Below are 27,381 nucleotides of genomic sequence, written 5' to 3' on the forward strand. Positions count from 1 at the left end.
TCCAGGCCGCCATCTTGGCAAGAGGCGAAGCGGCAGCGGCCCCTGTCAGGGGGGCAGCAGGTCTGGAGCGGCCGCTATTCCCCTTCCCCTGACACTAGCGCTATCCCCAGTGGAGCCGGAGCGCAGGTGCGCACCACCACCGCCCTCACCATGGTAAGTTCCGAGCCGGGTCCAACTCCCGGGGTCTGGCCTTGCTCGCTCGCTCTCCCTGCCAGACGGCCTGGTGCCGGGGCCACAGGAGCCCCGCCCCGAGGGCCTGGAGCCGGGCGCTTCCCTCAGGGCTGGGGGAGCGGCGTGGCCTTGCCCACCCTGTGCCGGGCCTCCCGGGAGATGCGATGGACCCGGCTCCAGTCCCTGTGTCGTCGCGCGCACACCCTCCTCCCGCCCCCGCCCAAACAGCTGGGACCCTCCGGGCCCTGGAACGGGTTTGGGGTTTTTGCGCTGCGAGAACCTCGTAGTGGTGTCGCTTGGACCCCATGCTGCGGCCCTCGGCGCTAATGTCCCGCCCGTTCCATGGGCGCCTGAGCTTAGCAGGCTGGGCCTCTCTCGGGAATTAGCTTCCTTCTGTAATCAGCTCTCCTCCCATCCCCGGTGTTCGGTAGGACATTGATACTCGAACTCCAAATCCATTGGTGTTCAGGACTTTTTCTTTTGTTTGTGAAAGGGGGAAATAGATGAAAGGAGGCATAAAACAGGAAGGAGTACCTTCTAACACTAATCTGTAGGACCCAACTGTCCCTGAAACCTTGCACTGCTTCTCCAGAATTTAGGTGTGTCCTTTTGTCAGTGGATTAAGTATACCCTGTGTATAGAGCACTGGGCAAATGTGAGCGAGTTAGAGAGAACACAGGCTGTCCTCAAGGAACTTACTGTTCCGGTAAAGTAAAATGTGTATGTGGCGTATCGTGATCAGATGTCTCACAGGAGCGGTAGAAACGGGTTATACTCTGGGACCTCTTACTTGGCTTCAAATGCGTTATCTTTGTGTTCTCATCTCTTGTAGGGAAAAATTAACGTGGGTGAGGATGGGACAAAACAGTGCTGACTCCACTAAATCTTATTTTATCACTACAATTAGTGGATATTTATGAAGTAGGAGAAAATCTTTGGCTCCAAACGAGCTAGTAATTTATTTTTTAGTGAACTTTATGCCCTTCAGTGTTTTGAAGGATGTTCTTTTCTTTTTTTATTCTCTTTTTGTCAATAGATTAATAATTTGATTTAAAGCATTTTCCTACGCACTTGAGAGATGACAATATAATTTGGTGCCAGTAATGTTAAGTTCTATTGACAACGTTTTTTAGATGAGAACTTAGATGGTGGGGGAGATTCATGCTTGGGCTTAAAACCACTGAAAGGTTTTTTTCAGCTTCAGGAATATAAATTTTGTCAAGCAGGATTACCTCATAAAACTTTTACGTTGGACATAAAATTCCCAAAAACTCCATTTTTCATTTCCACTAGGAGGCTTAGTATTTGGATAGTGATTTTTAAACTCCTTTTTGGATGTTTTTTACATCTTGGGTGTATTTGTAGTGCATTTTAGAGCATGTTATAATTTTAATAGCGAAATTAAAGCCTTATATTATATAAACCAAATATAGATAATCTTTACAAAAACTTTGTATGTTGAAAAGTTCTTGGAACTTAGTATTTTTAATTCATCGATAACTGCGGAATGGTAAAGCCCTAGGTGTTGACTGATAAACATAAAATATAAATTTTGTGTGTTACTCGGACACGTGCATATACATACAGTTGTGTCATATTTAGATATGCATATCTTTTTGAATTATTTAGGACTTGGCATGATCCAGATATCACAGATTTGTGTACTCTAGAGAACAGCTTATCTCAGTACATTCTGCTCTGTTGAATCTTAAGACGTTATTAAGTGTTATTGCTGTGTAATGTTTTTGGGCCCTATTCCTTTAGGAAGAGATCCCTGGACAGTAGAAACGTCCAAATAGGGTGACATTTGGTAAGATTTCTTGCATCTAAAAGTTGTATCAAAACTCCTGAAAGTTGATTTTTCCTTCACATTTTAGTATAAAATTTTCAAACATCTAGAAAAGTTGAAAGAATTTTACAGTGAACACCAATATAACCACCAGCTAGATTCTGTAATTAACATTTCACTATACTTGTTTTTCTCACACATCTAATCATCCATCCATTCTTCTATCCATCCTTTTTTTTAATGCATTTCAGAGTAAGTTTCAGCTATCAGTACATAAATATTGATTTTTGAAAAATTTCCTTTACCTTTAGTTACTGAAATTTGTGCAAAATGTCCTACCTTGTGAAGTCCTAGTAGAGAAATAAATGAACAAATGCAAAAAGAAATGGCTTATGATGACTTTGTTATAAAATGAAGTACAAAAAAAGGCATCTTTTTTCTAGTTTTCTGCAAATTAATGAGAACATATTCTTATTTTCTTAATTTGTCAGATATCGTTAGAATCAGTTCTTTTTCTTAGTAAACTTACATTCGAATAAACTTGATATTTAGTCTCATGGTAGCACCAATCTGTAAAATCTTTGCTTATCTACAGAGTGCTGTTCTTATTTACTACTATAGGCAATGAGTAAACTTACTGTAGTGGTCAGATTAAATATAAATGATCCCAGTAAGTTCAGTTTCCAAAAGTCATTAGTTATTAGAAAGCTAGATTTGGGTTTGTATGGCAGATCTACACATGACAGGGGAGAAACTGAAATTCTACACAGTCATAACAGTTCCCAATTAGGGGATTATTATTGCTTGTTTTTTCCCTTTTTCATGTACAATACAGCAGCTGCACAGCTATTGTATTTTTTATTTATCTTTTTGATTGTTGTTTGAAAGGACAGCAAAGAATGAAAATGATTTTTTTGAGTTTTCCTTGATGGCCGTCTATTTATTCTCTGAATAGGAAGTACACTGCAGAAAGTGAGAACTATGTCCATTTATTTTTATTCACTACAAGCTTGTGTTTTAGAACAGAAACTTGTGATAAGCTTAAAACTCTCACTGAGTAACTTTTCAAGTTTTAGGTTTTGTCTGTGGTCTAGATTTTATTGTAATCTTCCCTCTGATTTTATCTGTAATTAGTTCATGCAAACAGGAAAGATAAAATGGTCTCCTATGACAGTTGTAGAAACTAGCGTTAATATGATCATGAATTTTATATATTTATATAATCATTACAGTGAGTTACAAAGGAGAAAGTGACTGGTTAATTTGGGAAGTAAAGAATTCTGAAGCATTAGGGGTTCAAGAAAGTCGTTGACTTTTTTCTTTAGGGAATTGTGCGTGTTTATTCTGAATTACTACCCATTATTCTTGGACCTCTATCACTAGTGGGCATGAAGGGATGATGTGGCAGCTATGTCACACATGTGTATAGCCATATGTTGCTTAACGATGGGGATATGTTCTGAGAAGTGTGTCATTACACGATTTCGTCCTTGTGCAAACATCATAAAGTGTACTTACACAAACCTAGATGGTATTGCCTACTACATACATAGGCTATATGGTACTAATCTTATGGGACCACCGTTGTACATGCAGTCTGTCATTGACTGAAACATCCTTATGAGGGACATGACTGTGCTGTACACACACATGATTTGTTTTGGTTAGGCAGTTTGCCTTCTAGCAGCTTAATATTAACGTAAAATGTGGTTCCAAAGCAGTTACCACTGGAGCAGTGAGTGTGAAATGGAGGTATTGTACATTTTCTTTTGCTGTAAAGTCTTCAGGTGCTTAGAGTTACAGAATCTTAAAGATGTGAAGGCACTGTAGATTTCATATAAACTAACCTGTATTTTAGGGATAATTCTTTTTTTTTTTTTTTTTTTGTGAGGAGATCAGCCCTGTGTGCTAACATCTGCCAATCCTCCTCCTTTTTTGCTGAGGAAGACTGGCCCTGGGCTAACATCCGTGCCCATCTTCCTCTACTTTATATGGGATGCCGCCACAGCATGGCTTGTCAAGCAGTGCGTGGGTGCATGCCTGGGATCAGAACCGGCGAACCCTGGGCCACTGCAGTGGAGCGTGCACATTCAACCGCTTGCACCACTGGGCTGGCCCCCTGTTATAGGGATATTTCAAGAAGCAACTAAGTGACTTATCCAAGGTCATATAATTAGTGGCAGAGGCAGAACAGAAACCTAATTCTCCAGGTTTCTTAAGCAACTTTCTGATCCATGTAGTTAAATCTGGGTAGGAGAGAGTTGTTACTTAATCCAAAAACAAATAATAATATACTCAAGCCATTGTAAGTATTATTAAGAGAAGAGTTATTTGGGGGCTGGCCCGGTGGCGCAAGCGGTTAAGTGCGCGCGCTCCGCTGCGGAAGCCTGGGGTTTGCCAGTTCGGATCCCGGGCGCGCACAGCTGCACCGCTTGTCAAGCTGTGCTGTGGCGGCGTCCCATATAAAGTGGAGGAAGATGGGCGTGGATGTTAGCCCAGGGCCAGTCTTCCTCAGCAAAGAAAGAGGAGGATTGGCAGATGTTAGCTCAGGGTTGGTCTTCCTCACACACACACCCACAAAAAAAGAGAAGAGTTGTTTGAAAAAACTCAACTTAATGGGGAATTTTATTTTATTTTTTCAAACAGTCCTGAAGAGATGATCTAACTTCTGGGCCCTTGGTTTTTACATCTATAAAACAATCCAGGGCTCTTGAAAGTTCCTTTTAGGTCTAAATGTTCTTTTCCAAAAATGTAAAAAATAAATGAGTAAAACAACTTTATAGAGAGTCATACTTACTCATTCTTTCCCAAAGAAAATCAGATCAAATTACAGTAGGAAAAATTAACTTACCTTTTAGTGTGTACTATATTTTAATAATTGTTAAATATCGATAAACATTGATGGGAAGAGAAGCTTTAGTATTTCAAGGCATTTAAGAAGATGAATGTTAATTTAGGATAGCTTAAATTTATCTTGTTTAGAGGTGACCGTACCTTCCAGCCATGTTAATAACTGTTATTAACATGAATAATATAGTGAAGAGAAACCTGTGTCAGCTTCGTGGACCCTGTGATTATGGTGTCTTGGGTGTTTCGAGGTTTAGAGCCATACTTAGCGTGGGGCACTTTGGTCCTACTTCAGGAGTGTTATTTTGCTTGTATCTGGATAATGGAATGACTCAAAGAGAGTCCCAGAGTTTTCCTGTTTGGGACCTACTATTTTACCCTACTGTTTCTTTGTCTTTACGTACTCAAATCCCCTGATTCCCCTCAAAGCATAATTTAAGTGCTATTTCTTCCATCAAGTCATCCCTGATCTTACCAACTAGAAGGAACTTCTTCCTCTGAATTCCATGGCACGTTAAATACATTCTGCCTAGTATTACAGTTGTTTATGTTTGTGTCTTATTTTTTTTTTTTGAGGTATACTTGACATATAACATTGTATTAGTTTCAAGTGTACAACATAATGATTCAATATTTGTATGCATTGCAAAATGATCTCCACGACAAGTAAAATTAACATCTGTCACCATACATAGTTACAAGAAAATTCTTTTTTTTTTTTGTGAGCAAGATCAGCCCTGAGCTAACATCCTTGTTAATCCTCCTCCTTTTGCTGAGGAAGACCGGCTCTGAGCTAACATCTATTGCCATTCCTCCTTCTTTTTTTCCCCCAAAGCCCCAGGAGATAGTTGTATGTCATAGTTGCACATCCTTCTAGTTGCTGTATGTGGGATGTGGCCTCAGCATGGCCGGAGAAGCGGTGCGTCGGTGCGCGCCCGGGATCTGAACCCCGGCCACCAGTAGCGGAGCGCGCGCACTTAATTGCTAAGCCACGGGGCCGGCCCCAAGAAAATTTTTTTAAGGTTCTACTAGGCTTCTTGAGGGAAGAGTACCAACCTGTTTCCTCTTCGTATTCCCAGAGAGCATCAAGTGTGTAAAAGTAGGTGTTCAATAAATAATTATTTAGTTAATTCTTAAAATAGTATTGTTAAAATGGAGATTGCCAATACCTATAACTAGCCTTTGATCGTGTCCAATCAAGAAAACAAAGTGGATGAATTGCCCCTCCCCATGGCATACACCTTTCTGGTTATAGTTTGCCTTTTGTTCTTTTTTTCCCTTTCACGTTGCCTTTGATGTTAATTTTTACCTAAATTCTATCTGTATGATATGGAGGTGTTTTTAATTCCAGCTGCCTAAGAACTACCCTGAAACCTACAAACGGTGTTTGTAACAGGCTTATTATTATTAGATATATTAGATATGGGCTTTGTATTAAATCAGCATATTTATAGAGGTCTGAAAGTTTGGTCTGAGTAGTCCTTTCTCTAGGTAGACATTTGATTCTATTTGTTTAAATTGTGCTATACTTAGTATCTTAACTTGGACTTATTTTATTTCTTCAAAACATCATAAAATTCTAAGGTAGGGAACCATAGTTTCCTAGGACTGAGGTTCTCAGCCTTTTTTTTGGTGGGAAGGGGCTCTACAAAGATTACATTTACAATATGCTCCCGTTTATTGGTAATATTTCTCACTACATAAAGTGATTCTCTATGGGCCATTTGAGAATTACTGCTCTAGAGGATCTATGAATTCCCTGAAATTATATGTAAAATTTTGTAGGGAGAGAGTCTATGTCTATTATTTGAATATCAAAATATTGACAAACCCATAAAGGTAAAAATCCATTGCCTGAAGATGACACAATTTTTTAAATGAGACTCATTTCTTGGCAAGTTTATTAATAATAATGGTGCTGTTTTACGTTGTGAATATATGTGGTGTAAGTTGTATAGGTGATTTCACTATACTCATTTGGCCCTCATAATAGCTTGTGAGGTAGTCAGATGATGCTCCTTTTTATAGGAGAAGAAACTGAGGCTAAGAGAGGTTAACTACTTAAGGTCAGATAGATAGTAAATCGAACAAAAAAACTAGAACCCAGATCTTCTCACTCCCAGTCATTTAGTTTTTCTGGTATATCAACTTGGTTTTTTGCAAATTTAGAACACTATTTCTAATTCACTTAGTGTTTGGGAAGAGGAGGAGCCAGTGTGAGGTGATCCCAAATATAAGGAAATTCCCCATTTTCCTGATGAGACTGTTAAGAAGAAAAGTTTTTTGCCAATTGAAGTATATAAACTTTAGGAGTGTAGCACAAATAGTCAAATGTGTTCGTAAAATATTTAATAGTTTACTTATACATATGTTTTATTTATTTATTTTTTTGTGAGGAGGATCAGCCCTGAGCCAACATCCATGCCAATCCTTCTCTTTTTGCTGAGGAAGACTGGCCCTGGGCTAACATCCGTGCCGATCTTCCTCTACTTTATGTGGGACGCCGCCACAGCATGGCCTGACAAGCGTTGTGTCGGTGCGTGCCCGGGATCCGAACCCTGGGCCGCCAGCAGCGGAGCGCGCGCACTTAACCGCTACACCACAGGGCCGGCCCCCTACATGTGTTTTAAATTATATAAATAAGATTTTTAATTGAGAAATAATTGCTTTTTTCCATTCTTATATTCATGAGACAGTTTATCCAAATTCTTCACAAGCATCATCAGCACCACTAGATCCACTTTTTTTTTTTTAATAATTTTTATTTATTTATTTTTTTTCCCCCAAAGCCCCAGTAGATAGTTGTATGTCATAACTGCACATCCTTCTAGTTGCTACATGTGGGACGCGGCCTCAGCATGGCCGGAGAAGTGGTGCGTTGATGCACGCCCGGGATCCAAACCCGGGCTGCCAGCAGCGGAGTGCGCACACTTAACTGCTAAGCCACAGGGCTGGCCCTAGATCCACTTTTTGAATTACCAGTTTTCTAGAACTTTTATATAAGTTTTTTGCTATTTAGCACTTTTTGAATCCATGTGGTACTTTTGGAAATTTTACCTCAAGTCATAAAAACCCATTTGTATAACATTAGGACAGTTGATTTTAAAAGATATATTTATAACTGACATCCGACACGTGAAACTAAGTTCTGATCCTCAGGATAATTAATAAAGCAGATGACCTTTTATTAATACATGCAAAACTAGCATGGTTTGAGGTTGAGGATAGTGTCTACCCCAAACAACTCATTTAGATGTTCAACATAAAGTTATTGAGAGAGCACCTTTAGTATGAGAGACTGTAGAAGGATTTGAATTTACACAACTCTCTTTTAAGGTAAGTATTCCTTATTTTCAAAATATTTTTAATTGATATCATATCACATTTAGAAATTACAAATAATTCCTTAATATCAACTACTTCATTAACTGTTCAAAATTTCCCAGTTGTCTTATAATTTTTCTTTTTTTTTTTTTACAGTTTGAATTAGGATTCAAATAAGATTTATACATTGTGATTGGTTGACATGTCTCTTAAGTCTCTTGTTAATCTATGAGTTTGACCTCCATTCCTTTTTTTTTAATTGAGATATAATTCACATATCATAAAATTTAGCCTTTTAACGTATACAATTCAGTGATTTTTTTAGTATATTCACAAAGTTGTGCAACCATAACCACTAAGCTTAGGACATTTTCATAACCCCAGAAGGAAACCTGTACTCATTAGCAGTCACTCCTCCTTTCCCCTCTCCCAGTCCCTGGCAACAACTATTCTACTTTCTGTCTCTGTGGATTTGCCTACTCTAGATAATTCACGTAAATGGAATTATGTAAGATGTGGCCTTTTTCATCTGGTTTCTTTCACTTAGCATAATATTTTCAAAGTTCATCCATGTGTAGCATGTTCTTCATTCCTTTTATGGCTGAATTCCATATATACAAAGTGGATATACCACTTTGTTTATCTGTTCATGAGTTGATGGACATGTGGGTTTTCACTTTTTAGCTATTATGAATAATTACTGCTATGAATATTCATTTTTTAAAAATAATTTTTATTTATTTATTTTTTCCCCCAAAGCCCCAGTAGATAGTTGTATGTCATAGTTGCACATCCTTCTAGTTGCTGTATGTGGGACGCGGTCTCAGCATGGCCGGAGAAGCGGTGCCTCGGTGCGCGCCCAGGATCCGAACCCAGGCCGCCAGCAGCGGAGCGCTAAGCCACCGGGCCGGCCCTGAATATTCATTTTTAAGTTTTTATGTGGCACAGCTCTTTTCGGAGGGATAATTTTGGGGCAAAAATCTTACCTCATTTGGACATATGTGGCGTATAAAACCTTAGGGAACCAGTACAGAGACTTACCTCCTTGTCATTGGTAAGCTGAAGCAGCAGCTACATTTTTATTTCTTCTTTTTTTGCCAGAAATATTTGTATGGTTGAAACAGGAACCTCCTATGATAAAAATGAATGTGAAATCAAATTTCTTGAGTACATTTGGTTTTAGTCTTCTAAACAAATACTCTTGCCTGGTGATAATTTTAGGTCAGTTTCTTCTTAGGGATTAAGGTATTATCATTATTTGTGTACCAAAAATTATAGGATACCTTGCCCTTATTTGAAAAAATCTTTTCTTTATCTCACACTATTAGCGTTAAAGACATGGAATCACCACTTTGTACACTTTAAATATCTTACAATTTTATTTAAAAACATAAAATGCTGTAGCCAATAATAAAAAAAAATAAAGTTAAAGACATGGAGTGGAGGATTTCTTTTGAGAAATATGGGTCATAACCATTTTGCATTTTTATTCTTTTTCTGGTATCCTTTACTACCCTCAGTATATCTTCTTGCCTCATACCTGGGTAATAGTACAAACCTCCCTAGTAGTCCATGATAGTGAAAGATACATTTCTAAGTACAAAACTATTTATTTTTAAAAATTATAAATATTTGGGAAAAAGTGATTTTTTAGACTTTTAAGCTAACTTATTTGCCACTCTTAATCAACTGGTAATTTTTATGCTCTGTACCTCTCTGTATGTCTAAAATATTTTCTAATCTTTTTAAAAGGAACTAATTTACAAAACAAGATTCTTCCTAAGAGTATTTATTTATCATATAGAACTACTTTGTTTTTAAACTTTTTAATTCTATGCAACATAGAAGTAACTTTAGGCTGGGATTATTAAGATAAGTTTCAGTGTAGAGTTGATAGAATCAGAAACATAAACAAAATTGTATTACTTCCTTAAATGTGCTTCTTTCTAAACTTGCAGTTGTTATTTAGGAAATAGCCATTGATAGCTTGAGATTTCACGTGAGAAAATCTGTCCCACGTTCACTGGAAGTAAATCAGTCAGTAAAAATCTGTTTGGTAAAAGGAAATTATTTGTGCAAGATACAGTTCAAACACTTTTCCAATATAAATTGTTTATACTTAGCTGCTTGGAAATAAGCATGATTGTAATGATCTCCCAAATAACCTAATGACGTATCTTGATGGCTGAGGACATTGTGTTCTCCTATAATTATTATAAAACTGTATTGATGTATGGAAACCATAAGAATATTTATTTGAATTGGCTAACTTGCTTTTTCTTCAAGTTGCTCCCCTGGAGAGGACAGGTTTCTGTAAAGCTGAGAAGCCTGACCAGTAGGATATTGATTTCAGAGGTTGTATCCTAACATTGAGGCTTCCAAAATATGTAAATAGTCTTTTTGTTACTTGTACTTGTGAACGCTTGGGTTCCTGCACCGAGAGACTAACATCGTACTTAGCTTTCTTACTCTCCTGCCAGTGGTATTTGAGATCTCCTCTTCTTTCTTTGGTGCTTTATTTGTTTAATGAAATGTCAGACTCTGAAAAAAGGTTGTTGGTCTTGATCGTTGCTCAGTGTCAAAACTTGTGTGAAACGTTGCCATTTAGTTTTTCATTTTACAGATAGTTTGCATGTCTGGAGGTAAGATAGTATATGGGATGGGAAGGTTAATCAAAGAGCAGAAGATAAATTTAGAGTCACTAGATTGGTTCCATGTTCTAGGCAAAAATGAAAGGAAAGGTCAGGGGCTTCTTATAAACCTTAATCTGCCTGATCAGACCTCTGTTTTGGCTTGGAAATTTCTGTTCTTAGAAAAAGTTTAAACTCTTCTTTATAGATCTGCCAAAGCAGAAGGCGATCCAGTTTTGAGTCACAGGGACATTAATAATATATGTGTAGACTTGGAAAAAATTATTTCTTTACTAAGTTTTTCTTTAAGTATATTATTTTTTTTTTTTTAAAGCATCTAAGACTTTTTTTTTTTTTTTAAGATTTTATTTATTTATTTTTCCCCCAAAGCCCCAGTACATAGTTGTCTGTCATAGCTGCACATCCTTCTAGTTGCTGTATGTGGGATGCGGCCTCAGCATGGCTGGAGGAGTGGTGCCTCGGTGCGCACCCGGGATCCGAACCCGGGCCGCCGGCAGCGGAGAGCACGCACTTAACCGCTAAGCCACGGGGCCGGCCCTAAGTATATTATTAAAAAATAGGAATAATAGCTTCATTTTCCTCTACTTTAGTTTTCTTATGAACTACTTATGAACATACTATAATTAAAATAGCAATGAAGTAGAGTTTGAAAGTCAACATTCTAGTAGTAGTCATGTCACTAAATAACTGAGTGTGCCATTCTGTGGAAGATCTGAGGATGCTGAGAAAACAGATGTGAAGAAAGAATTAATTAGTACTTATTTATACATGTGTTCCTGGCAGGTGCTGTTGGCAGCAGCAGTCTGCACAAAAGCAGGAAAGGCTATTGTTTCTCGACAGTTCGTGGAGATGACCCGAACTCGGATTGAGGGCTTGTTAGCAGCTTTTCCAAAGCTTATGAACACTGGAAAACAACATACCTTTGTTGAAACAGAGAGTGTAAGATATGTCTACCAACCTATGGAGAAACTGTACATGGTATTGATCACTACCAAAAACAGCAACATCTTAGAAGATCTGGAGACCCTAAGGCTCTTCTCAAGAGTGGTAAGAATCCTTCTATAATAGCAGGTTACAGTTTTTTGTTTTAAGTTTTCTGTGTGAAACTGTTTTTTCCCCCAAATCAGCTGATGCTTATCAGTTTGCATCCTTCATGCCCCTCACTCCCACCCCAGCAGCTTATTGCTGTAGCTCCTTATTCATTCAGCAAACATTTACTGGCTGTTCTCCTAGGCTGTAAGTATCACAAAAGAGGGTATGAGAACTGCCCTTCCCTTTCCTAGTTCTTAAGCAGTTACTCTAATCTGCTTTGTGTTTCTGACACTAGTTTGGCCATATTTTTAGATGTTTTTTAGATAAGACTTATTGATACAGCCACAAGCACACAAAGACTTTATGCCAAAGTCTTGCTTAAAATAAAGAGTAGAGGAGCTAAGAAAGGGGTTCAGGTTCATTGAAATTTGTGTACTTTAAAGGATAAGACTTGGAAAATGTAACTGCTGATAAATTCTAAATCTTTCTTTTCCTTTGCTGTCCACGATTAGATCCCTGAATATTGCCGGGCCTTAGAAGAGAATGAAATATCTGAGCACTGTTTTGATTTGATTTTTGCTTTTGATGAAATTGTTGCTCTGGGATACCGGGAGAATGTTAATCTGGCACAGATCAGAACTTTCACAGAAATGGATTCTCATGAGGAGAAGGTGTTCAGAGCAGTCAGAGAGGTAAATAGGCTCTTCTCTGGGACTGCTGGTTTGTATGTCTTTCTTTTAGGCTTCACTATCTGATTTTCCTGTTTTTATTTGCTAGTATAGACTCTGCTTAAACCTGCATCAATGTATGTCTCTTCGTAGACTCAAGAACGTGAAGCCAAGGCTGAGATGCGGCGTAAAGCAAAAGAATTACAACAGGCCCGAAGAGATGCAGAGAGACAGGGCAAAAAAGCACCAGGATTTGGGGGATTTGGGAGCTCCGCAGTTTCTGGAGGCAGCACAGCTGCCATGATCACAGAGACCATCATTGAAACTGATAAACCAAAAGTGGCACCTGCACCAGCCAGGTAGAATCCAGTATATCACTAGCAGCCCTAGTATGGCAGATGAAGGCTGTATGTGTGTATCTCGGAATGATATCTGATTTCTAGGCAAGCTGTAAATAATGAGTGACTTGATGAAGTAAGCTGTAATATTAAATTTGACCACATAATATGGGGATAAAGGAGAAATCTGAATATGGTGTTTTTCCTTTTATGTAAAAGAGTTCTTTTACAAATTATACTGTGACCTCAATTTCCTATGAGAGTTGCCTTATTTTGGGAGAAGAGGGGATATTTAATGCAGATTTTTAACCTTGGTGTTCATGAATGGATTTCAGAGAAAATCTGTGAACTACCTGAAATTATATGCAAAAGTTTGCACAGGTATATTTATCTGGATGGAAAATACAGCAGATCATGCATGCTTATAAAAGTATATACCTTTGGTCTTTGGGTACTTGAAGCTTGCATGTTAATAGTGACTCAGCTACCAGTTTAGTTGTCCACTAAACACTAGGAAGCTTGGGTTTTTCTCTTGAGGTCTTCACATTCCTCTTTTTTTTTCTTCTCATTCCTCTTAAAGAACAGCTTCAGGGAAAGCTTCAATAATATGGGGTTATCAAATTTTTTTTAATCATGTGTGTATTTTTTCTTATTTTGTATTCTTCCTCTTAGACCTTCAGGTCCCAGCAAGGCTTTGAAACTTGGAGCCAAAGGAAAGGAGGTAGATAACTTTGTAGACAAATTGAAATCTGAAGGTGAAACTATCATGTCCTCCAATATGGGCAAGCGTACCTCTGAAGCAACCAAAGTACACGCTCCACCCGTTAATATGGAAAGGTAAGTAACATTTGCAGTAAGAACAGACCACATAATGCTTAAAAAATTTTATTTCACTGCACTGTTTATTGTTTTTGTGTCTTAATTTTTCAGATTTAAAAGACTTAGAGTATATTCTAGGTATTAACATGAAGGTTTTTTTTTTTTCTTTAACCACAATTAGGGGTTCTCAGCTGTCTATTTGCTATGAAGTTTGGAACTTACTTTTTTATCAACCCTGTGCTGGCTAAATTAAACAAAAATAACTTGTCTTCATGCCTAGTGTGTACGTTGTCTCTTAAAATGGACTTGAATTAGAGGATAGAGCTGTGATGACCCCTACACTATATTTTGGCATGTCTTTTTTTAATTAAACTTTAAGGAGGACCAGTCTTTAATACAAAATTTATAAATATCTTTAATAGCAAATTAACATTGTCTTTTGCCTTTTAAGTATTTGAACCCAGTATAGAGTATTTTGATTTGTTTCTTATCTCAGGACTGTGGTACTGGTTGGTAACATTTTTAAGTGGTAGTTATCAAGTTCACATATTCATGGCTCAGATTTCTTCTCTTAAAGCCCAGACCTTCTAATGTTGCTGATGGTTTTGAGGTCAAGTGAAAGATGAGTCTAGGAGGATACCTCTATCAGGTGTGCATAAAAAAGGAGTATTTTGTATGTCCTCTTCTGTATGAAATGAACAGGGTTACGTCAGGATAAATCTCTTAAATCACTAAAGCTCCTGTGCTGTTCCTAGTGGTTGCTTTGAGTGAGACAAAGGCTTGACACTATTTTAAAAAGATATTGGAGGGCCGGCCCCATGGCTTAGGGGTTAAGTGCGCGCGCTCTGCTGCTGGCGGCTCGGGTTCGGATCCTGGGCGCGCACTGACGTACCGCTTCTCCGGCCATGCTGAGGCTGCGTCCCACATACAGCAACTAGAAGGATGTGCAACTATGACATACAACTATCTACTGGGACTTGGGGGGGTGGGAAATGATATTGGAGACCATCACGTATTAAAGAGGGTTTGAGACTCTTTTCTAAATGATGAAATACTTCTTGAGCATGGAGAAAATTCTCGTGAAGATAAATGAGACCTTCATTGTCTTATGATACACTCCTTTAAAAGGTCTTGAGTCTCATGATTTTGTTTCTGGGAAGACTTAGAGGTTGGAATAGAGAACAAAGTAGGATGCCAGAGTATTCTTTTTAGGCTCTGTAGTTCAGCCAGCTAAAAGTAGTTTTAGTAAAGAATATAGATAGATTGTATTTAATAATTGCCCATAACAACAGTACTTTTTATTTTACTTGCTTTTTTTTGTTAGGTTATACATTCATATAGTTCAAAATTCAAAAGGTCCAGAAGATATTACAGTAAAAAGTCTTCCTTCTACCCAGCCATGCAAGTTTCTCTTCTCAGAGGCAACTGGTATTAACTAGTTTGTGTATCCTTCTGAGGGTGATAGTCTATGTACGGATGAATAAAAACGTATATATATTCTATTTTTCTCCTTTTTACACATAAGTGGTAGCATACTAGACACATTTCCCACTTGCTTTTTTCACTTAATTATTTTGGAGATAAGGATTTCCTTATTTGAAGCTATAGAGACAGACATCTAAATGCAATACCTTACCCTAGACTGGATCTTGTACTGTTTTGAAGGACATTATGAGGTCAACTGACAAAATTGGCGTATGGATGGTAGATTAGATAAAAGTATTGTGTCAATGTAAATTTGTGAAGTCAATAATAGTACTGTGGTTATGTAAGAGAATATCCCTGTTCTTACAAAATATACTCTGAGAGTGCTTAGGGATAGAGGGCCATGATCTATATAATCTGCCTCTAAATGGTTCAGGGGTAAAAAAAAAGTCATATATGTATATAGTATTTATAGAGAGAGTATGCAAATGATAAAACGGGATAAAATGTTAACAGTAGGTAAAAGGGGTATAAATATATTTCTGGTATAATTTTAATTTTTGAAATTATTTTCAAATAAAAAGCTTTTTCACTTGTTCCCCTTTTTTTCACAACGGCCTAATATTCATTTTGGTGGATATACCTTTATGTATTTAAGCAGTCCCCTATTGACGGACATTTAAGTTGTTTCTAAACTTTTGCTATTACAAACAGTTCTTCAGTGAATAACTTACTACACTGTTTTATACAGGTGAGAATTATTTATCTGTAGGGTGAGAAATTGCTGGATCAAAGGGTATAATTGCTTTAAATTTTGATACGTGTAGCAGCAGCACCTTAAAATAAGTTGTTGATGGCTAATCACCATTAAACCCTGGAGAAAGGGAATTCTGGTTTCTACCTTTCTGAACAAATTTATTACTTTTTCTCTATAGTGTGCACATGAAGATTGAGGAAAAGATCACACTAACCTGTGGACGAGATGGAGGATTACAGAATATGGAGTTGCATGGCATGATCATGCTTAGGATCTCAGATGATAAATTTGGCCGAATTCGTCTTCATGTGGAAAATGAAGATAAGAAAGGGGTGCAGTTACAGGTGTGTAGAGGCTTTTGATAAGGGAATATTAAGACTTTGTTTACCTAGCACAGTCTTTCTCAACTGGAGTTCCTTATATGAACCACAGAACACAGAAAATTAAGTTATATGACTAGTGCCATTCTAGATGTATAGAGAAGCTAATTTATTGCCTACAGTGGATGCCTTGAGGCAATAAATCTCTTCCCAAGCTGGTTGAGAATGATTAACAGCAGCTGTATTAGAATGGCCTTTTAATATTAGAATTGAATGAAAGGTCATTTTGAAATCTAATAAATGACTTCATATTCACTAACAAAGGTGCAAAGAGATGCTTATCTGTTACTGTTATGCAAAGAGTAAATTCATTCAGGATATTGCACTTAAAATGTGGTTTTAAAAAAAACAAAGTTTTGGGCTGGCCCCATGGCTTGGTGGTTAAGTGTGCGCACTCCGCTACTGGTGGCCCGGGTTCGGATCCCGGGCGCACACTGACGCACTGCTTGTCTGGCCATGCTGAGGCGGCATCCCACATACAGCAACTAGAAGGATGTGCAACTATGACATACAACTATCTACTGGGGCTTTGGGGGGGAAGGAGGAGGATTGGCAGTAGATATTAGCTCAGAGCTGGTCTTCCTCAGCAAAAAGAGGAGGATTAGCATGGATGTTAGCTCAGGGCTGATCTCCCTCACACACACACAAAAAAAACAAAAACAAAGTTTTTAAACTTAATAGGGAGGTATTTTATTAAAACAGGTTATGACACTAAATTTACTCATTCTGGCACTATGTGAACTACTAGTGCTTGTTTTGTTAGCTGAAGGGCAATATCTAATGGTATATTTGAAAAGTGCATAAAATTCTTACAAAATAAATATATATGTTCCACCTACCTGGATGTGTATGAGACCTTCTATATTATTACATTTGTTCTTCTCACATTTTATTTAGATGGTTGATCTTCTGTCTCTTGTCATGAGAACCAAGTCTTTTCAAGAATGTGTTTTTGTCTACTTTTTTCCTCCCCCTCATAATCAGCACAAAGTTGTCTTTTGGAAGTAGTACTTATATTATTTGACAACAGCTTTGCTAGCTCTTAAAGTATATGTAGGCTGCTATCCAGAAGCTATTTCTTTGTCCCTTTTTTCTCCTAATATGACTTCTTTTAAAAAGATTGGCGCATCTTTTTTTTTTTCTTCAGGGAAAGATTCACCCTGAGCTAAGATCTTTTGCCAATCTTCCTCTTTTTTTTTCCCTCCCCAAAGCCCCACTGCATAGTTGTAAGTCCTTCTGGTTCTTCTGTGTGAGCTGCCGCCAGAGAATGGCAACTCATAGACGGGTGTTGTGGTTCCGCGACCAAGAAACGAACCCAGGCCACCAAAGTGGTGAGAGCTCCGAACTTTAACCACGAGGCCATCAGGGCTGGCTCAAGGTTGGCTCATCTTAGTTGGCCTCAGTTTGAATAACTGTAGCTCTCTGGGCAAAATTGCAACTAAACTTTCCATAGAGCTTTTCCTTTTCCTGCCTGCTTACTATAAGGCCAGGACTGCTGTCTGACCCAGGCAGCTGATCAACGTCTGACCCTAGTCTTCTACTTGGCAAGCTTGGTCCCACCATGAGGCTGTTCCCTGTGAAGTATTTTTGTAAAGGACCTGGTTAATGGTCTTTAACTTTTTCAATTACAAAATTATTAACTTGTTCAATTACAAACAAAATGGCTTAGAGTTGAAATTTTTTTATTACTATTTTTTCAATGTCTTAAATTTTTTTAAAAGTCTTTGGAGAAGGGAAATCTTTCTTCAAAATCAAAAAGAATTGGAATTTTTTAGGTACTCTATTTTAGATGTTTAGATTATGGGCCATAGGGAATTTATTTCCTGTCTTATCATGTCTGAACCTCAGAAGTTTTCTTTCCATTCTCACTTCAGACCCATCCAAATGTGGATAAAAAACTTTTCACTGCAGAATCTCTTATTGGCTTGAAGAATCCAGAGAAGTCATTTCCAGTCAACAGTGACGTAGGGGTGCTAAAGTGGAGACTACAAACCACAGAGGAATCTTTTATTCCACTGACAAGTAAGTGCTCTGGCGAGTCCCACTAAGCTAGTCTGCCCTGAGAACTAGAAATAGCCTTGGCTTTTACATGCTTCTCTTCATTGCCATAGCAAAATTCTTTTCGTGAAAATGACCTTCTTTCCCAAAGTCAGCAGAAGGAGAGAAATAATAAAAATCAGAGCAGAAATAAATGAAATTGAGACCAAAAAAACAGTAGAAAGGATTAATGAAACAAAGAGTTGGTTCTTTGAGAAGATAAACAAAATTGACAAACCCTTAGCCAGGCTTACTAAGAAAAAAAGAGAAAAGGTTCAAGTAAATAAAATTAGAAATGAAAGAGGAGAAATTACAATGAATACCACGGAAATACAGAGGATTATAAGAGAATACTATGAGAAATTATATGCCAACAAATTGGACAATCTAGAAGACATGGATAAATTCTTAGACTCATACACCCTCCCAAAACTGAACCAAGAAGAAATGGAGAATCTGAATAGACCAATCACAAGTAAAGAGATTGAAATAGTAATCAAAAACCTCCCAAAAAATAAAAGTCCAGGACCAGATGGCTTCTCCGGTGAATTTTACCAAACATTCAAAGAAGATTTAATACCCATCCTTCTCAAACTATATTCCAAAAAATAGAGGAAGATGGAACTTCCTAAATCATTCTATGAGGCCAACATCACCCTGATACCAAAGCCAGACAAAGACAATACAAAGAAAGAAAATTACAGGCCAATATCGCTGATGAACATAGGTGCAAAAATCCTCAACAAAATATTGGCAAACCGAATACAGCAATACATTAAAAAGATCATACACCATGATCAAGTGGGATTTATACCAGGGACGCAGGGATGGTTCAACATCCGCAAATCAATCAACGTGATACATCACATCAACAAAACAAAGGATAAAAACCACATGGTCATCTCAATAGACGCAGAGAAGGCATTTGACAAGATACAACATCCATTTATGATAAAAACTCTCAACAAAATGGGAATAGAAGGAAAGTACCTCAACATAATAAAGGCTATTTATGACAAACCCACAGCCAACATCATACTCAACTGGGAAAAACTGAAAGCCATTCCTCTGAGAACAGGAACGAGGCAGGGCTGCCCACTCTCACCACTCCTGTTCCACATAGTACTGGAGGTTTTGGCCAGAGCAATTAGGCAAGAAAAAGGAATAAAAGGAATCCAAATAGGTGACGAAGAAGTGAAACTCTCACTATTTGCAGATGATATGATTTTATATATAGAAAACCCTAAAGAATCCGTTGGAAAACAATTAGAAATAATCAACAACTACAGCAAAGTTGCAGGGTACAAAATCAGTCTACAAAAATCAGTTGCATTTCTGTATGCTAATAATGAACTAACAGAAAGAAAATGACCTTCTTTCAAAATGGACTCAGTGCTGCATTTTAATCATTAGCTTTAATTTTTAATAGCTTTAATTTTGAAACTGTTATTTTTAATAGTTTACATTAGGATGTTTAAAGGCTAGGATGTTTAAAGGCTGCAGCTGTCAGCTTTGATTTGGCATCTTAACTTTTCTCCATTCTTTTTCTAATGTTCTAGTATACCTACTTTGCTTTTCTTCTCAGTTAATTGCTGGCCCTCAGAGAGTGGAAGTGGCTGCGATGTCAACATAGAATATGAGCTACAAGAAGATAATTTAGAACTGAATGATGTGGTTATCACCATCCCACTCCCGTAAGTGGTGTCCCCCTTATAATTATTTTTTTCTATATTGAGTTTATAGAACTAGTCTTTTGGAACTTGTTTTGGAGGCAGCACTTAGCTGGCTATTCATTCTAAGATATTTGCTTCTTATAAAGGCTAATTGTGAAAGAAGCCAGATACAAAGGCCACATACTATGTCTACTTATATGACATTCTGAAAAGGTAATACTCTTGGAACAGAAATCACGAGGTAGAGAGGAAGGCATTTGACTGCAGAAGGGCACAAGGAAACTTTTGGGGATGGTGGAAATGATCTATGACTTGATTATGATGGTGCTTACAAGATTATATACATTTGTCAAAATGCATTGAGCTGTACTCTTTAAAAGGAGTGGATTTTCCTGACTTTAAAACCAAATCAAACAAAGCAAGCTTGTAGTTCTAGGGCTATGTTTTCAGATGTTGGTCCTCAGTTTGTTCATGTAATAATGAAGATTTCCAGAAGGAGCCACTTCTCAGTCAAACTTTCTCTGTTTTGTTTTGCAACTCTTAGAGAAATTGAGTCTGTCAGGCTGAATTTTTCTTTCTTTTTTTGCTTTTTTGGTGAGGAAGAGCAGCCCTAAGCTAACATTTGTTGCCAATCTTTCCTCTCTTTGCTGAGGAAGATTGGCCCTACGCTAACATCTGTGCCCATCTTCCTCTATTTTGTATGTGGGGCGCTGCCACAGCATGGCCTGATGAGTGGTGTGTAGGTCTGCACCCGGGATCTGAACTGGCGAACCCCAGGCTGCTGAAGTGGTGCGTGCAAAGCTAACCACTACACCATGGGGCTGGCCCCCTGAATTTTTCTTTTTAGCTTGCTCTCTAAACTTTCAGCTAAAGACGAGAGTATATTTTCAAGAATGTTTTGATTCTTACTGAAACAAGATATTTACATTAGTTTCAGTAAATCTTCTAATAGCTTTATTGAGGTATAATTGACATGCAATAAACTGCACATTTAAATTGCATCATTTGATAACTTTTGACATATATACAGCTGTGAAACCATCACCACAATAAAGAATATCAAAATGGCCATCATCCCCAAAAGTTTAGTTCCAGTAAGTTTTTGTTGTGTGCTTAAATGCCTTGCTTTCTAGGATCGTCTGGAAATACTCTCTGCCTTAAGTTTGTCTCCTTACTAGCATTTTTAATGAGTGTGCGCTATTATTACTTCACTAATGAATCCTGGCTCCTCTCCTCTACCTCTCAGTCCCCCACCCACCATGGTTAAGCACAGTGCTTAATTATGAATACTCAGTAAGTGTATTCTTAATATATCTGTACTGTTATATGTCTCGGTTATTATTGCCAAGAAAATGGTACTAATTTAATTTGTAGGTTTGTTCCCTTCTTGATAATTTAGGCCTTTACATGGCCAGGTCTGGTTTTAGTCATTATTGTTTCCATTTTTTAAAATATGCTTTATTACCAATATCCCCTTTAATGAGATAACCATCTTATTCTTCACAGCTGGATTATTCTTTCAGAACAATAGATGGCTGCCTTGAACCATTGTAGGACTTGGGCATTGGTGACAGGTGTGGGTTTTCTTTTGTCAAGATTTATTTTACTAGACTATTTTTAGGATGCCACGAGTTTTAGCCCTCTCCATCTACCCTATAATTGTGGTTATGGTGGTTTCCTGTGTCTTAGTTCAATTTTGCAATAGTCTCCAGAGGAGACCCTTAGACAACATTTTACCGTATTGTCTAAAACTGATCAAATTAGAGGAGATCAGAATCAGAATTGGAACAAGGGCAAAGAGAAGACACATATATACAACTGGGACCATAAAATTGATGGGAAAGAGTTAATAGTGTTATATCACCCTTAAAGTTTTTTTGTCTCCCTTATTTACCCTGCCCCTAATACAAGCATTGAATGTCACTGGTGAATTAAAAGATGGTAAATTTAGAATGTGTAGGAGTAGGTGACACTGCCTGTCAGCCATGCGTGGGAGTGCAGAGTACATCCTAACTAGCCTTGATTCTCTTACAGATTAAGGACCACTATGTATCTCTCTCACCATGTCCCATTTTGCCCAAGGGTAATTGTGCTTTCACTTATCAAATAAAAGTCTACTTACTGCATTGTAAATCACATAAATACACTGGCATCAACTACAGTACGTTTTGAAATCTTTTAAAATCTTTTGAAAACATCCTCGCAAAGGCCCAAATTCATCTCTATTCTAAATAACCACATAATGATGTTTCAAGTTTGCCCCCACTATTGTCAACCTGTTTTTTCCTCCATTGTCACATATAAAGAGAGCTACGTTATGTTAAAATTTCATCTAGAAAGGGCAACAAACTATTGGTGCAGGATTTTTGGAAATATATCCCAGTTCACACATTCACCAGTCTCAGTTTTAGCTCCAGATCTAGTCCACAAGTTGGAGCAGTCCATTGGCATATCTGCCAGTTAGCAAGGTGCTAGGACTTTTGTTTGATCCTTGAAATTATTAGGGACCCTAATTTTTTCTAGGACTTTATATATACAAGTGGACAAAATTTGAGGAGCATAATCAAATTTGGGGCTGGTTTTCCTTGGCAGAGTTCTTCTTGCTCAGGACAGCTAACTTGACACGGATGTTTCTTGTGACAGATCTGGTGTTGGCGCACCGGTGATTGGTGAGATCGATGGCGAGTATCGCCATGACAGTCGACGAAATACCTTGGAGTGGTGCCTGCCAGTGATTGATGCCAAAAATAAGAGTGGCAGCCTTGAATTCAGCATTGCTGGGCAGCCCAACGATTTCTTCCCTGTTCAAGTCTCCTTCATCTCCAAAAAAAATTACTGTAACATACAGGTACCCCATTTTAATAGAGAGCATATATGGGGAAAGTGGTAGGACAGGTGCCAGAAAGACAGTGTGGCTTCATGATCAGAGCAAAAAATCAGCTTAGTTGCTTATTTTTCTGTAGTCTCATATATTTTAAAGTCCATTTGCCAAAACACCCAACACATGGTTTTGTGATGTCACTTGGTTTGAACCCAAGGAATGAAAGAAAGTTTTTTATTTGGAAGGCAAAGTTACTGGGAAAAAAAAGTGATTCTAATACAAATGGATACAATTTTTTAATTATTTGTGTCACAGATTCCTTTCGTTAATACAGATAATCATGAGCCAGTTCTTTTGTGAACTTTGTCTTTTTGGTAGGCAAAGCAATGGAAATTTGTGAACTTTTCCTTTATATCTTTTTGGGTTTTTTTGGTGAGGAAGATTAGCCCTGAGCTAACATCCATTGCCAGTCCTCCTCTTTCTGCTGAGGAAGATTGGCCCTGGGCTAACATCCATGCCCATCTTTTTCCACTTTATATGTGGGACGCCTGCCACAGCATGGCTTGATAAGCAGTGCATAGGTCCATGCCCAGGATCTGAACCTGCAAACCCTGGGCCACCAAAGCGGAGCATGCAAACTTAACCACTACGCTACGCCCCTGGGCCAGCCCCTAGATCATTATTTTTAACTCATTGTTTCTCCAGTTTTTTTTTTTTTTTTGAGGAAGATCAGTGCTGAGCTAACATCCATGCCAATCCTCCTCTTTTTGCTGAGGAAGACTGGCCCTAAGCTAACATCTATTGCCGGTCCTCCTCCTTTTTTTCCCCAAAACCCCAGTAGATAGTTGTATGTCATAGTAGCACATCCTTCTAGTTGCTGCATGTGGGACGCCACCTCAGCATGGCCGGACAAGCGGTGCATCGGTGCGTGCTCGGGATCCGAACCCGTGCCGCCAGTATCTGAGTGTGCGCACTTAACCACTAAGCCACGGGGCCGGCCCCTCTCCAGTTTTTGAAATTGCATTGCAAGGACCCAGTTTATATTGTCATCTTCCCCTGTGACTTGTTGATTTGCTGCTTATTCTGGCACTATCTTATCTTCCCAGATGGTCTTAGTCTCTCCTGTAAGTGCTTGGTGAGTTATAGTTTCTTCTGTTGGATGATTACAAAGAGCAGTTCTCTCTCTCTTTCTCTGTTTCTTTCTCTCTCTCTCTCTCTCTCCCCCTCCCCCTCCTCTTTCAGTTATTGGCATAACACTATCTGTATTAGGAGCACATGGTTGAACCCAAGACATTAGATAGAGATGGGTACATTTTCCTGTTTGGGACTGTTTGAAGAATAGGCAGTATAATTGCTCTCTCCAAACCTCATTAGAAAATATGAGTCAGTGGTTCAAGTATTGTGTTGGTGCCGTTGCAGTTACCATTGTTATAGGTAATTCATTAAACTGGACATTTATTATTATTACTAAAAAGAAAAGACAAGATCTCATTAGAAGGACCCAACCAATCTAGAAAATAAGTATGATAGAGCAGCTTAGTGAGACTTTTGAGAGCAAATCAAACAAATAACGTTGAAGAGTTAGAATATTGCATTTTGGGGTCGGCCCCATGGCTTAGCAGTTAAATGTGCGAGCTCCGCTACTGGCGGCACGGGTTCGGATCCCGGGCGCGCACCGATGCACTGCTTGTTGGGCCATGCTGAGGTGGCGTCCCACATACAGCAACGAGGAGGATGTGCAACTATGACATACAACTGTCTACTGGGGCTTCGGGGAGAAAAAGGGGAAAAAAAGGAGGAGGATTGGCAATAGATGTTAGCTCAGGGCCAGTCTTCCTCAGCAAAAAGAGGAAGATTGGCATGGATGTTAGCTCAGGGCTGATCTTCCTTACAAAAAAAAATTAAAAAAAAAATATTGCATTTAGCATCAAATGTTAATTGAGCATCCTAATGGAATCTCTATGAACTTCATAGGTTTTATAGGGCAGGACTCGGGCAGTGGTGACTCATTCTGGACCTTTTACTAAATATTAATACCACTCTAGATCTCATCCCAACAGCTGTCTTTTCTGTCTAGAGAGCAGATGAATCATGTTGGTGGGAAAGAGTGATGCTGTGAGCTGCGGTTGTGAATTGAACTTTTTTAGTATTTCTGAGTTACTTTTTTTTTGTTTGTTTTGTGAGGAAGATCAGCCCTGTGCTAACATCTGCCAATCCTCCTCTTTTTTTGCTGAGGAAGACTGCCCCTGGGCTAACATCTGTGCCCATCTTTCTCCACTTGATATGGGATGCCGCCACAGCATGGCTTGCCAAGTGTGCATCGGTGCACGCCCGGGATCCGAACCGGTGAACCCCGGGCCGCTGCAGTGGAATGCACACACTTAACCACTTGCGCCACCGGGCTGACCCCTCTGAGTTACCTTTAACACTGCTTTTAGGGAATTTGTTCTGTACTGAGAATTTAGTCAGCACCTTAGAGACTCACTCTCCTGCTTTACCTTACTCTTTGTTTGTTTTCCTAGGTTACCAAAGTGACCCAGGTAGATGGAAACAGCCCCGTAAGGTTTTCCACAGAGACCACTTTCCTAGTGGATAAGTATGAAATCCTGTAATACCAAGAAGAGGGAAGCGAAAAGGAAAAATTTCAAATTAATAAAGAAGAAGCCAACAGTGGCTGAAGAGTTTTTTCCAAATCAACAAGCTATCGGAGACCCTTTTTTCTGATACAATGCACGATTCTCTGCGCGCGAGGACCCTCAACTCACCCTCAGTGTTTCAGTGTCACAGACATTCTTTGGCAAAGAAATGACACAAACATAAAGGGAAAGGCTGCTGATTTCTTTGGCAGATTTTACTGGCCAGCAGGAAAGCAAGCTCTTCAGAGAATGCCCGCAGTTAAACACCTTCTCTGCCTTTGCCTAAGTTGCTCCTTTATTTTAATCCCTAAATATAGTTATATTTCATACTTAATTTGTTTTTAAAAAGTTTTCTCTGCATAAGATTTTAATCTTTCATAACTCCAAACTTCAGGTTTTTTCTGTCTATACATTCAGTCAAGCGGTGGGATCATCTGTGTATAGGCATTGTATTTCTTTGGCACTCCTGGAACAAGTTGATCTAATCCATTCTTGATTTTTGGACTATACAAGTGAACTGCTTAAGGGGTGTGGGATCAGAAGTTAAAAGATAAGAATGTCTTATGTCCTTTTCCTGTATCCATTCATCCCTCCACTTATTTGCCAAGTTGTTTTCATTTCAGGCCTGTCCCTCCAGTTAAAACAGTACTGTGAATCCCACTTGTGTCATTATTAAAGACAGCTGAGAAAGAGCTTTTAAATGGCATAGTCCCCACATCAGAGGAAAATGGTTCTGTCCAGTTAGGGATTTCACATCACAGGTAATCATGTCTGCTGCTAGTGCTACCCAGGCTTCCATTTCTCCACATTTTGGTTACTTCAGCTAAAACATTATAACTCATAGTCTTTGTAATCCATTCACATTCCTCAAATTCATCATCTCCCTCTTCCTGGCTGTTCTGTGTCATCAGTCCTTTCCTTTCTAGCAGAGACTAGGTTATGATTTTGGAGGCTTTGGGTTCAGTGAGTCTTTCTGCCAATCTCATTGATCCTAAACTGTCAAGGAAAACTCCACTAGGTTTTTAGCATTTCAAGAGGCAGCTGATTATATTGGTATGTAGGGATTGCTGATACGTACTTCATTTCCTTCTAGCATTTTTTCCTCCAACACTTTTTCACCAGCCTATCTGTCCCTGTCTCTGAAATTCTTCCTTTTCTTCCCCTAAGCCTCTTCTGTTGAGTGTTATCATGTAGTGGTTGTTTCTCAGCCCCATCTCATCCATTACTTTTTCAATGGGGGGGACTACATCAGCCTTGCATTGGCTTTTCACCCAGTATTGCACTCTGTAGGGTTGGTGAAATTGCTGCCAGGCTGCAGCCACTGGCAGAGGGAAGAGGCAGATGACTGTAGGTGACCTCCTGCACTTTCAGCTGGTTGGAGAGTACCACTCCCACCCTAAAGAACATCTGGTCTTCCCTGCAAAGAGTGTACTGTATTTGAAGAAAAGCAGTCACACACAAATGGCCGTGGATGGAATTGTTTGCCAAAGAAATTTCTAGCCTTTCCCTTTCCCTTAACTGCATCAGGGAAGAATCCTTATCTCGAGCTTGGTTTCCACATGAGGTTTTTTGAGGAATGGGACTGGGACAAGAAATCTGTCATGTAGTTAAGTAGGCAAGAAATCTTATTAATCCAGTTTTGTTTGAGAGTTGCTTGTCCATATGATTTTTTAAAAGTCAAGTTTAGTTTCACAAAAACTTTTTTTTTCTGAAATTACTTTTGGGGTAATATTTAAAATGAGAGACGTTTTGTAACCCTGTAAAATATGTAGGGAATATAACATTCCAGTGTACACAAAGAAGGCAAATTCTTTAATCAAATAAAGAGTATTATAAAATGAATGTTTATTAGACTCTTGACGGTCTCATACTTTGGTGTCTGCTTGCTGATTCAGGATGATGTAATGGGATCTAAGATTAAAAATTAATGATATGTTTTTTTTAAGAGAAAATCATCTCCATCTGAGAGTATTCATTGCCTTTTCCCCATGTTACAGGTATTGTGCCTCCTTG

General features: G+C 38.6%; 1 protein-coding gene across 1 annotated transcript; it reads left to right on the forward strand.

The window, feature by feature from the left end:
• On the forward strand, positions 1 to 27,210 carry ARCN1 (archain 1 coat protein complex I subunit delta). The gene is made up of 10 exons (XM_004427254.3): positions 1 to 153; positions 11,566 to 11,829; positions 12,327 to 12,506; positions 12,636 to 12,841; positions 13,493 to 13,657; positions 16,000 to 16,165; positions 18,076 to 18,223; positions 19,824 to 19,932; positions 22,555 to 22,759; positions 25,255 to 27,210. Exons 1-10 carry the CDS (start codon positions 151 to 153, stop codon positions 25,342 to 25,344), a joined length of 1,536 nt encoding a protein of 511 aa, XP_004427311.1. The 5' UTR covers positions 1 to 150; the 3' UTR covers positions 25,345 to 27,210.
• Positions 27,211 to 27,381: the final 171 nt, after the last annotated feature.

The sequence above is a fragment of the Ceratotherium simum genome, chromosome 7, assembly GCF_057802395.1.
Source record: "Ceratotherium simum simum isolate JZ-2026a chromosome 7, ASM5780239v1, whole genome shotgun sequence".
Taxonomy (NCBI): domain Eukaryota; kingdom Metazoa; phylum Chordata; class Mammalia; order Perissodactyla; family Rhinocerotidae; genus Ceratotherium; species Ceratotherium simum.

Excerpts from the sequence above, each read along its gene's own strand:
- ARCN1 (XM_004427254.3), top strand. Across the intron at positions 12,507-12,635 it reads TGTTCAGAGCAGTCAGAGAG|ACTCAAGAACGTGAAGCCAA; the intron begins GTAAATAGGCTC and ends GTCTCTTCGTAG. Across the intron at positions 12,842-13,492 it reads GTGGCACCTGCACCAGCCAG|ACCTTCAGGTCCCAGCAAGG; the intron begins GTAGAATCCAGT and ends TCTTCCTCTTAG.